The sequence below is a fragment of the Camarhynchus parvulus genome, chromosome 23 (genome assembly GCF_901933205.1).
Source record: "Camarhynchus parvulus chromosome 23, STF_HiC, whole genome shotgun sequence".
NCBI lineage: Eukaryota > Metazoa > Chordata > Aves > Passeriformes > Thraupidae > Camarhynchus > Camarhynchus parvulus.
This window is the reverse complement of record NC_044593.1, coordinates 577,948-590,244: the sequence shown is the minus strand read 5'-3', so window position 1 is coordinate 590,244 and position 12,297 is coordinate 577,948. Positions and strand designations below refer to the sequence as shown.

The following is a 12,297-nucleotide window of genomic DNA, read 5'->3' as shown; positions in this document are numbered from 1 at the left end:
GATAGAGTTAATTTTCTTCTTAACTGGCTTAACAAATGTTGTCAGCTTCTCTGCAAAGGAAAAATGTTACACAGCCAGCCAGCTGCAGAGGCAAAAATATCTACAACTGAATTTGAGGAGGATTTGATGGTTTTAAGACCAAACTAAACCCGCAGCATTTTGAAATTTCAGCGAATGCAGCACTGACAAAGCACCCAGCTGATCCCAAGTCTCTGTTTACCACAGCAGCAGCTCTTCCCAGCCTGCAAGTGTCTCAGAAAAATGCCAGGCTATATGTTTTAATCACTGTATTTAGCCATGACAGTCACCCAAACAGCAGATTTTGCTTTTTGCACCCTGCTTCCAGGATCGAGGATGCTTTTTATAGCTGTTCTTTGACTGGAAATAAATCCTGGGGGACACCACTACCTCCTTTCTCCTACCCTGACATCCTGCCCTGAACTTAGCAGCAATCTCCTGTGGCACATTTCACCTTCTGTTAGTCCAGCTGGGATTCAGCATTACCTGGAGCAGGAATGGAGGGAAGGTCAGTCTGAGAACTTCTGCCTTCTCCTGGAGTGCATTGGGGTTTGGAAATTGTGTGTGGAAGAAAACTTTTTCCTATGTGAGAACCTGACAGGTGAGAATAGCCAGGAATTCTGAACACCATTTTTAAGGTGGATGTGTTCTTTATCCCTGTTTTTTAGGGAATTCCGGGGGCACTGCAGGAGGTGATGAGCAGCGATTCATGGCACATCCCAAACCTGGAATCCGGATTTCCTGGAGCAGTTTCCTGAGTTCAGCAGCGATCTGAGCCGTGTCACCACGCTTGTCCTCACCCCTCTCCTGGAGCAGCTGTGCAGATTGTGCACACAGGGAAACAGTTGGGCACTCCCAGAGGAAAAATCTTTCCAAGGCACAGAAGGGCAGGACTCAGTGTCATGTACTTGTGAGTAAGTTTCAGGTTTTTGTGGGGCTGTGGGGATTGTGCAGAGCCACAGAAAAGCTTGGGTTGGAAGAGATTTGTAAAGACCATCTTGTCTTGCCATGGGCAGGGACATCTTTCACTGGCTCAGCCACAGCTCCCCCCGGCAGAGGCTCCCAAGTCCCCAGAGCAGGTATTTCATAGTGATCACTTCCCAAGGTTTCAACCTTCCAGTGAAAATCATCTGGACTGTCCCAGACGTGGTGTGGCCATAGGCCACACTGTGCTGGCGCTGCTGAGACCCCTCAAATTGTGGGGACAGTGAGGGTCTGGGGGTGTCCAGGGAAGGGAATGGAGCTGGAAGGGGCTGGAGCCCCAGGAGAGGCTGAGGGAGCTGGGAAGGGGCTCAGCCTGGAGCAAAGGAGGCTCAGGGGGCCCTTGTGGCTCTGCACAGCTCCTGCCAGGAGGGCACAGCCGGGGGGTCGGGCTGTGCTCCAGGAACAGGGACAGGAGCAGAGGGAACGGCCTCAAACTGCCGCGGGGGAGGTTTAGGTTGGATATTGGGAAATATTTCTTCACCAAAAGGGTGGTCAGGCATTGAAAGACGCTGCCCGGGTTGAGTCACCATCCCTGGAGGGATTTAAAAGCCGTGCGGATGTGGCACTTGGCGACACGGCTTAGCGGTGGCCTCGGGCCGGTGCTGGGGGCACGGCTGCACTCGATGCTCTCGGGGGGAGCTTTTCCAAGCCGAGCGATTCCTCCACTGCCCGCTCCGCTCCCGCGGCCGCCGCACGCGGGGCTGGGTTTGCCGGATGCTGCGGGCGGAGGAGCCCCGCGGCCCCTCCCCGGTGCCTCCCGCCCGCCCCGCGCCCCGCCCCGGCCCGGCCCGGAGCCGGTGGGTGCCCAGCCCGGCGGCGCTCGGAGCCAGCCCGGCGCGGGCACCCGCCGGCAGCGATGCCGCTCGCCCAGCTGGCCGAGCCCTGGCCCGACATGGAGCTGGTGCATCTGGACACGGAGGTGAGCGGGCACGGCCGGGGGGCTCCGGGGCGGGGGCGCCGCCGAACAAAGGAGCGCCCGGCGGGACCCCGCGGAGCGGAGCCGCCCGGCCCGAGCCGCGCCCCGCGCCGGGGGAGCGCGGCCGCCGGAGCCCCGCGCTGCCGAGCCGCTCCGGCACCGCTCCGGTACCGCTCCGGCACCGCTCCGGGGCCGCCGCTCCGGTACCGCTCCGGCACCGCTCCGGGACCGCTCCGGTACCGCTCCGGGGCCGCCGCTCCGGTACCGCTCCGGCACCGCTCCGGGGCCGCTCCGGGGCCGCTCCGGTACCGCTCCGGCACCGCTCCGGGGCCGCCGCTCCGGGCCGCCGCTCCGGCACCGCTCCGGACCGCCGCCCGGTACCGCTCCGGGACCGCTCCGGTACCGCTCCGGGGCCGCTCCGGGACCGCTCCGGGGCCCGCTCCGGGACCGCCGCACCGCTCCGGTACCGCTCCGGCACCGCTCCGGCACCGCTCCGGCACCGCTCCGGTACCGCTCCGGTACCGCTCCGGGGCCGCCGCTCCGGGACCGCTCCGGCACCGCTCCGGGGCCGCTCCGGCACCGCTCCGGTACCGCTCCGGTACCGCTCCGGGGCCGCCGCTCCGGTACCGCTCCAGTACCGCTCCGGCACCGCTCCGGTACCGCTCCGGCACCGCTCCGGTACCGCTCCGGGGCCGCTCCGGTACCGCTCCGAGGCCGCTCCGAGGCCGCTCCGAGCCGCTCCGGGGCCGCTCTGGGGCCGCTCCGGGGCCGCTCCGGGGCCGCTCTGGGGCTCGCTGTGCGCGCCCGGGGCTGCGGTCGGGGCTCCGGGGGGTACCGGGGGCCGCCGAGCTCGCTGCTGCCCGTGCGGGCTGCGATCGTTCGGGGCGTGCAGGGGCGCTCACAAATCTCCCGGGCACAGAGGAAAGCGGACCCGGCTGAAGGCCCAGGGAATAAAGATCTCAATTTTGGGGGTTTCTCCCTCACCCTTCCAGCGCCGTCTTCTCGCAAAGGCCTGCGCCGCCAACTCCGACCACGCTCTGGTGTCACTTTGCTGGACATCTGCTCTTCCCTCCCTCTTGGCTCTTTTCCTCCTTATTGAGACCCCCAAGCCAGATGTGCAGGAGGGAGCTCATGCCCTGTGCACATCTGCAGGCTGGCACAGCCATTTCCGAAGGAAGGGACAGCCTGCAGCAGTTGTCACCCACGGCAGAGCAGCCGGCTGAGGCACTGGGCTCTGGCACTCTTCAGTTAAATATCTTCTCACTCAAACTGGAACCAGCAGCTCTCATGGAGAAACCAGAGGGGAGGTGGGGATTTGGTCCCAGGTGTTTCAGAGACCGTGGTGATTTCTTGTCATTCTGTCAGGATTTGGTGCTGTCACACTCCGTTATCATACCTGGGCATGTGTCCGTGGTTAATTTGTCAGATTTGCTCATTCCTGTTTAAAATTGCCTCTTCAGAGGTCTGTGCTTTGAGCAGAGGCAGCGTTTCCCCCTTGCTGCAGGGACAGCAGGGAGACACTGGCCAGTCAAGGTGAGGTTTCCTAATTTTCATCAGCCAGGTATGGCACAGCTTCTCCTGGAGCTCCCCATGAGGTGGGGAGGCTCTGCCTGGGCCAAACACCTGGCACAAAGGTGCAGTGGGTGAAGAGCCTCTGCTCTAAAACATCGCTGGAGCCGTGAGGAGGAGTTTGTTCTCCAGGCTGGGAGAGAAGTCCTGCGGCGATTCCCAAACCACGTCATGTGCCCAGAGCCAGGCCGGAGGTCATTGCTGGGAGACAGGGCTTTTTATTTGTGGTTTCTCCCTTCCTAAGAAGTGAGATGCCTGAAAAGCCAGAAAACGCCGCTCGACTCATAATGGGAGGAAAGGAAATCCGGTGCCCAGGGCAGAGGAAGCCGGGGGCGAGGCTGCATTCGGTGCCTGGTCCCGGTGTCCTGGTGTCCCGGTGTCCTTGTGCCGGTGTCCCGGTGTCCCGGTGCTGTGTCAGCACCACGGGATTGCTTCCAGAGGAGAGGCTGAGGGTCCGGGCTGCTGCCAGCCAGGTCCTGGCAGCGGCAGGCACTGATTTCCTCATGGTGTATGGGTTACTCTAAACTGAAGCTGGAGGGAGCCTCTGGCTCTCCCCTTCCGCCGTCTCACCTTGGCCGCAGCTCCGGGTCAGGGCCAGGCACCACGTGCAGGTGGGATTTCAGCAGATCAGGTTTTTTGCGTCTCAGGATCTCAAGTGGGACTTAGCAATTTGCCTCCCTTTGGTTTAAAATTATAAGTACACACTCTTAATTACAGCGAGGAGAATAATACAGGTGTTCTTCACCTCCACGCCTGGGTCAGACATTAGAGAGCTCCCCGAGATCCGGCAGCAGAGCGGGAACACAGTTTGGGAGGAGTTTTGCACTTTGAGGTGAAAATCGCCAAGGGCAGGGGCCCAAGGGGGAAGTTTTCACCCTCCTGGGAGAGGTGGCACCACTGAGAAAGCAAGGAGACGTTTCTGGAACACTGGTTACGTAAATTGCCCTGGGATCGCTGCCATCCAGGTTAGAAACCGGCTTCCTCCGACCTTTGCTTTCTGAGTCATGGAGCAGAGGTGCTGTCACCGTGCTGGTGGAGGCATCAGTCCTATTGTTGAGGGATTTGGGGTTTTTCCACTGTCTTCTGGGAGAACTGGCCCTGTGGTGCCCCTGTTCCTGGCCCACTGGAGCTCAGCCATGCCAGGGAAATGCGTGGGAGTGGGTGGCAATGGGAGCTTGAACGGCTCCCTGGCAGGAGCCAAGTCCCTGTCCTGGAGTCTGGGCTTTATAATCATTGCTCCTCCTTGTTTTACCCTTGCCATTCTCTCTTCTGCTTATATTATTCCAAATATTGCTTATGTAGTAGAAAAACATGCCTGGGGCAGAGCACAAACGCTGGAGAATGGAGTAGAGTGACACAGAAATCCTTCCCTGTGAGGGTGGCAGGCCCTGGCACAGGGTGCCCAGAGCAGCTGTGGCTGCCCCTGGATCCCTGGCAGTGCCCAAGGCCAGGCTGGACAGGGCTGGGAGCAGCCTGGGATATTAGAAGGTGTCCCTGCCATGGCAGGGGGAATGAGGTGGGCTTTAAGGTCCTTTCCATCCCAAAGCATCCTGTGTTTCTTTGATTCCATGACTTCATCCCCATAGCGATGGAACTGTCATCAGGGCTCCGCTTTGCTTCAAATTCTTCTTTCATTACACAAACCTACAACAATGCAACTGACGTGGGATTACGCCAAACTCCACCACTTCAAGCTAATTATTTTTGCCTGTATATATGTATCACCCCTTATTGAGCAGGAGCTGCTCATGAATAACACTTTTCTCAAACATGGTAGCTTGAGCAGTGCAAACTACAATCGAGAGACAAGGGAGACAGCTCAGTGGCTGTCATCTCTGATATGCCTTGTGCAGAGACTCCTCTGTTTGGGTTACCAGAGTTCCTTTGGAGATCTCTATTCTTGTAGAATTATTTCCTTTCTTTGAACTGCAATAGGCAAGATCTATAAATTCCACTTAATGGCAATAATTTAAACACGCCTTGTTCTTGTGTCAAACTAGCAGGAGCTCTGGGGTGAAGGGTTTCTTCCTCTGCTCCTTCCTTGAGCGTTTCATGGCCCATCAGAGTTGGGTGAAAGAGCATCTCTGGGTACCTGGTACTTGTGAGGTGTCTCAGGGCCCCTCAAAAGTGGCTGCTCCAAGCCTAAGGATGCAGGAGCAGCAGCAGGCAGCTTTTGCAGGCAGAGCTGTCCATAACCTGGGATGCCTTGAGCTGGTGGTGTGACCACAGAGCAGGACTGGGTCCCGTCCCCATGGCCCTGCCAGGATGCGCCTCATCCTGGTTTCACATTAGAGCACACTGGCCTGCTCTAGAAATTGCTCCCTGTGCTGCAGATTATGTGGAATTAAAAGGATTTAAAGCGCAAGATGTCCTAAGATAAATATCTCCCAAGTTCAGCCAGGCTGGCAGTTGCGTAACTGATCACACTTGTTTTCCAGGATACTTTTCTGTGTGCTATTAAGGAAACTCGCCCAGGGTGTGCTCAGGAGGGGTTTGTGTCAGCTCTGGGGCAGCTGGAGGGGTCCAGAGGTGCCCTGGCTGCCGGGCTGCTGCTCCACGTGCCCATCAGATTAGAGCTCTAATCCCCTTTTCCGCTCACCCCCGAGCAGGGCAGTGCAAGGACAGCCTGCGGGCTCCCGGTGAGGCTCCCGTGGCTGCCTCAGCAGCAGCCCAAGCCCTGCTCTGACACAGCCTGGGTGAGCTCCTCACTGCCCCGGGCACCCCCGGGAGGAGCTGTGCCTCCTCCTGCAGCCTGGTTGCCTGGTTGCTGCAGGAGAGACCTTGGGAGTTCTCTCAGAGCAGGACATTTGGGAGGCTCCTCTGCAGCCCCAGAGTGCTGTGGGAGGGCAGCTGCACCTGCTCCCCTCTGTGTGTGGTGTGCAGGGGCAGGGCAGAAATAAAGCATTTTAGAGAGGCAAATGTCAACCCAAGAAACCCACAAACTATTTCAGCCCTGCTCATGGCGTGCTGAGTGGCCGTATTTTATCTCGGGAGGTGATGAGTCTGGAGCTGTTTCCATCTGGAACATATACAAATGGCCCTCCAATGCCATATGAGGGAATAAGGACTGCTTTTGCTCTGGGGTGGAAGGAGAGCACTTGGCTCTAAACACTGCAATTCTCTGCTCACACGTCTGACTTCTGTCAGCCTGAGAAAGGACCATTTCATCGGGAGCTTCATCCCTCTAAGAGCAGGGAGCTGCATGCCCAGGACACCTCCCTAGCATGGACACTGCTCTCTTTCTCTCCCCATCCCTTCCACCCCAGGTAAGATGGGTTTCTGTCAGCAGCAGAAGGACAAGTTTTCCTTTTCAGAGAGCTGATAAAACTCAGCCCTTGAAATTCTGGTGGCTCTGGAGGTATCACCTGGTGTTTCCCAGCTCACCCTTGAAGCTGAGGGGTTGGACACCCCATGCATCCACTCACCTCTCTCCAACACATGCCTTGTGGATCTGCTCTCCCCACCAAGAGCCTGGCACTGTTTCCCTCTGTCCAGCACAGAAATTCTGCTTCTTAAGCTGTTTGAGAGAAAAGCAGCCCTCCCGAGCTGTGGTTTGGATTAGCAGCCAGTTATGAGCTGTGGATGGGTGACAGCTGAGCCAGTAAACATCAGCCTCTTTCCAAGTCTGGTTATCTCGGTGCTGTGGCTCCCCCTGCGTTGTGGGGGCTGTTCATAAACACAAATTCTTACTTCACAGCTCAGCTATTCTCCGTGCTAATGGCACCGAGGGCTCCGTGTAAACACCAGGGCAGCATTCCTCTGGGAGAACTCGTGCATGGGGCTGCTGGGGCCTGCTTTCCGTCCTTGGCTGAAACCACTTTGGAATTTAAAGTTAAATTGGGACCAAGGTGAATTGTGGAGCTCAGGTCGGGTCCATACAGATGTAAATAAATGTTGCAGTATAGTGGAGACCTGAGGAAGAAGTCAGGTCGATCACCTCAATGGATCCTTGCTGCTCCAGGGAAGGAGTTGGCTTCATTTCTGTCAGTTCTTGAAAGGCTCTAGAACCCAACCATTCCCTTGAGGATCTGAGCCTCGAATCCACTGGCAGTGCAACTCTTCACTTGGCCCGTAACTTCTGGAAAGGAAGGAATAAACTGCCCTTGTTCTTTGAGGAGGAGAGGAATGCCATGATTTTTGGAGCCTGAGACTGCAGTGCAAACAGATGTCAAAGCAAAGTCTTCTTGCCCTTGTTTTTCTCCACGGTCTGCAGAAAACCTCCTGTACGTGCTTATCCTGCTCTGGGTATCTGTGTCTCAGTGAAATCCCACCCACTTTGCTCGCCCGGTGCCGGTGCCTCTGAACCTGATCCCGGTTCAGCCCGGGCTGACCTGGGCCGGTGCCACTCGGGCGGCTCAGGTCACTGCTGTGACTTTGTGCGGGGCTGCACCCGGAGCCAGCCGGGCGGGGCAGATTTCCTGCAGCTATCAGCTGCGATAGGGTAATAAATAACCGATAAACGCTCCAGTGAAAGCTGGTGTCACGGCACAAGGGTTGTTAACTCCTCTGCCAGCAGTCCCGGAGCAGCGGGGCAGGAGGGGTGGGATGGAGCAGCTCTGCGGCTCTCTGGGGTGGGAATCTGCACCGACCACTCCGGGGATCCTCCCTGGTGCTGTTTGCCCCCCGAGCAACATTGGGGGGATAAAGAGCCCCAATTTCATTTGGGGGAAATGTGAAGAGACTCTCTGGGCAAGAGACTTTGTTTTAAACAAGTTAAAAGACAAGAGTCTGGTGTATGGGGAAATGTTCAGCCACCCTATACCATGTCCAAAGTGCCACCCTGACCTGTTTGTCCACATTAAGGGCTCCCAAAGCCACCAGCTTTTGTGAGGGACACGAGGAACAATCCCATGCCTGGCATGTGCTAACAGCAGGTTCTCTTGCTTTGCAGAACGGGCAGCCAGCTCCAGAAGAAGGTGGGAATCCTCCATGCCAGGTAAAAAATGCCCCAGGTGACCTCTGCAGGTCCCTCTGAGCGTGGGGAGTGTGAGCTGACTCGGGAGCAGGATGGGGATGGCTATTTTTAAACCCTGTAAAGCTGCTGCTCTGTAGATCTGCGGAGTGCACGTGGGAGTGCAAGGCACTGGAGACGGGGAAGAGGGAAGATAAACCTCTGTCTTCCTGTCCCTTTGGTCATCCAAACATGCCTGGAAGGTTTTCAGGAGGGCCACCTCGGTGCAGCACTGGGAGCTGGAGTGGGGCTGTAGCCGAGGGTGAGAAGCAAGAAGCCCTGGGGTGTTTCGGTGCTGTGTTTATGCCTTTCTCTGTGGTGTGATCTTGCCAGCTGGGATGAGAGGTACAAGAGTATTTGATGGTTTTGGCACAGCTGCCCTTGCTGAGTGTCTGGTATCTGTTTATTCTCTTGCCTCGGTGGGGCTGGGAGAAGCTCCACCTCTGCCAAGTTACCCTCTGCATCCCTGTTAGCATCAGCTGGGAATGATAGAAGGACCTGGGCTGCTGTCTCCTGTGTTTTGGGCAGGGATCTGAACCTGCTACTCCTTCTTGAGACACCTAAAGCTCACCCTGCTCCACACATGAGCAGCGTGGTGTGGAAGGAGTTGATTTGTGTGCTGAGAGCCCTCCCAGGCACAGGACCAGCAGGATGCTGTCCCCGTGGTGTCTCCTGATTGTGCCCATTCCTGTGTCCTGCACTCACTGCAGAGCAGAAGAGCCATGTCAGTACTGTGAAATCATAATCCTTCAGGATTTCCTTTTCTGACCCAGCCATGCTCTGACCGTGGAGAATGACACAACACTTTGGATTTGCCCTGGGCAGCCTTCCCGAGCGGGCTGTCAGGAGCTCCGTGCCCTCAGCCAGGGCCCTGTGGCAGCTTCTCTCTGAATCATCGGCCCTGCCGAAGGCTCTGGGGGCTTGCTGCGTTGTTTTTCCAGCTGGTTACATTGTATTTTTAGTAAAAGATATTTAAACCTAAACCCCAGTTGTCTACATTTCAGCCAGTTTCTTTCCCTGGATGTTTGTGGATTTCTAGCAGTGCCAGTGCATCTCCTCTACTTGTTCTGCCTCTGTTCCACTCTGGAGCTGGCCTGGCACTTCTTCAGTGGCTTGCAAACAAATCTTTGGGTCAGATGAATTCAGGTCAATGGAACTTGCACTTCCCTCCCCTGAGAGCAGTGGGTTTACAACTCTTCGCTGTGCCTGCGTCTCTGGCATGGGGAAGAAGGAATCTTGCGTCTTCTGGTTGGATTCCAGCTGGGTTTCTAAGGTTTGAGACTTTGCCTCTTTCATCTTCAAGCACTTGGCTGAACTGCCCTTCCCTAAATGCTGCTGATAGAGGTTGCTTTAAAAATCGCTCAGGATTTTTTTTCTCTTTGAAGGACATCACTGAGAGAAACCCTGGCTGATTCAATCTGTAGGTGCCATTCCACAGGAAGATCATGAGATAGAAGCCAAAAAGCACTTGAGGTTCCCTTTGCTGCTCTGTGGGTCATGGACATGCAGTCCAAGCTGGAGCAGAGCAGAGGGCAAGTTCTCCAAGATCCCAGAGCAGGGAAGCCTCAGGAGCCCTGTGCTGCTCTAGGTGTCGTGCTTTCCACTTTCCTGAGGCCCCGAGGCCAAAATGCCTGTGAGCAGTGTCTGACAATCCCATTTTGGGTAACTTTTGAGCACCCAAAGCTCTGCTGTGCGCTCCTGAAATAACCTCGGTGGTGTTTTCCAAGTTTGTACAAGGTATGTTTGCCACCAGCACAAATGAAATCCCTCCTGTAAACACATACCTTCAGCTTGAGGGCAAGCTCTGCCCTGAGATGCTGCAGATGGGGGAGCAGGCAGCGCCCAGAATATCTGTGTGTTTCAGTTCTTTCTGTGGGTAGACATCAGCAGCAGCTCCTGGCTCTGGCTTTACCCAGTGGCCGTCACCATCCGAGGGGACTACTCTCACACTGAAGGTTGCTCAGACTCCCTCCCACACCCTTCTGTGCTGTGAGTGGAGAGCTGCACACACAGGGGGAAGAGGCACCTTTTTCCAGGTTTGTGCTATCCTTTTGCAGCTCATTCTGTGATCTCTGCTAAAAATAGCCTGAAGCGGCGACAGCGGCGATTGCTCCACGCCCACGCTGCAGCCCTGTCCCTCCCAGCCCTGCCAGCAGGACGCTGCCAAAGTACAGCCCTCGTGTGCCTGGGCCACAACCAAAGACTCTCTGAAAGGGAGGAAATCCAAGAGTTCCTCAAAAGAGTCGGGAAGCTCACAGTTGGCGCTGTGAGATTGATGGAGTGTGAACCTCTGTGGCCATCTCAGCTGAAACTCCAGGTGGTCACTGCAGAGGTACCAAGGGCATGGTTTGGGCCAGGCTGGCCCTGTTCTGGTACTTTCTTGCTGCTTTTGTAGCTCCAGCTCAGCTTCCTAGCAAGGACAGCTGGTGCTTTTCACAAGCTCTTGTGTTTTCTACCTTTCAAGAACAGTTGTGGTACACAAGTCCCTGCAGGCCTCATTCCTCGGTGTTTACCTGGGGAATGTCTGCAAGATCCCTGTGCTGGTTGGGGCTGGGGAAGAGTCAGTGCTCACAGTGATGGCATGAGGCTATGTTTTGAATTTGCACTGAGAACAGGGTTAATCATGGCCACATCCCTAACACCAGGCTGCTGATCCAATGCAGGATGGGTACAAGGATGGATTTTTTCCTCATCCTCTTTGGTGGTGGTGATTAAAAGCCTCTCTGGGTACAGAACTTCATTCTCTCCTGTGTTCTCCAAATTTTAATTGCCAGGTTGGGTGAAATTGGTCCTTGTTCAGCTGGGGAACAGCAACTGAATTCAGTGGGAAAATGGAACCTCATAACTGGGGTTTTTCAGCCTGCTCTGCAGCCAGCTTGGCTGAGGCGTGAGCCTGTGCTCCCTGAAGGTGCCAAGCATGAGGAATTGTACATGGAAGTACAACACCCAATTAGTGAAATCACTTCATCATGAAAAGCAGAGGAGTGGAACTGCAGTGCTGAGTGTGCCCACACTCTCTCTGGGGAACGGGCTGAGGGTGCTGATCAGCTTGTGCTGGGGTGATAATCACAGAGCACAGGGAGAGCTGGGGAAGGAAGAGCTGAGCTCTCCCAGCTCTGCACCATAAAAGGGACCTTTGAGACTGGATGAGGGCTGTGCTCTGCCACAGGCACCAGGCAGGAGGTGCTCCAGGCTGAGCCTGGCTGGGGCAGTGCAGCACAGGAGAAATGAGGCTTTTCCCCAGGTCTATGTAGCTCCTGTTGGTTTATCCTGACCAGGTAAAGCTTGCAGACAGGTCCTACCCTGCATGAAGGAACCCTGGGCAGGGACACCCTCCACTATCCCAGGTTGCTCCCAGCCCCATCCAGCCTGGCCTGTGAGGGTCCAGGTGCGGGAGGGTTCTCAGGCCAGCACTGCCCTGAGCTCCAGGCTGAGAGCAGGACAGGACCCACATCCAGTGGTGTGATCCTGGTCAGTGCTGGGCATCACTAATCTCAGCCTCTTAACGTGAAGGGTTTCAAAACAAACAAGTGAGTGCTCTGCTCTGTGTGTTTGCACAGCTGCTGCTGGTTCCTCCAGGACCTGGAAAGCCGTGGAGCTGTGGGAACGGGCAGGTACCTCAGCAAATCCCCTCTCAGCCCACTGCCCCTCTGCTGGGGCTCCCAGCCAGCAGTGTTCTGGCCAGACTGGCCCTGTGGCTGGGCAGGATGTGGGAGCAGAACATCCAGAACATCTCCAGTGTGCTGTGGTGCTGCCTGGAAATTTCCCTGACACTGCAGGCACTGGGCAGCAGCTGTGGCCACTCTTAACATTTGGCTTTTCCAGCCTGTCACTGGTAAAGCTCTGAGTTCAAACTGGC

General features: G+C 56.3%; 1 protein-coding gene across 5 annotated transcripts in view; it reads left to right on the top strand.

Annotated features, from left to right (window-relative positions):
• Positions 1 to 1,785: 1,785 nt before the first annotated feature.
• The window catches only part of RPS6KA1 (ribosomal protein S6 kinase A1), a 33,777-nt gene continuing 23,265 nt past the window's right edge, over positions 1,786 to 12,297 (top strand). For 2 of the 5 annotated variants that reach the window (XR_004061352.1, XM_030964685.1), the window contains exons 1-2: positions 1,786 to 1,921; positions 8,379 to 8,423. Coding sequence is in view for 4 of the 5 variants with exons in the window: in XM_030964685.1 (XP_030820545.1) it covers positions 1,859 to 1,921; positions 8,379 to 8,423 (108 nt within the window). In the remaining variant the exon portion in view is untranslated. The remainder of the gene's footprint in view (positions 1,922 to 8,378; positions 8,424 to 12,297) is intronic. The other 3 variants (XM_030964686.1, XM_030964688.1, XM_030964687.1) reach the window with 2 other exon arrangements.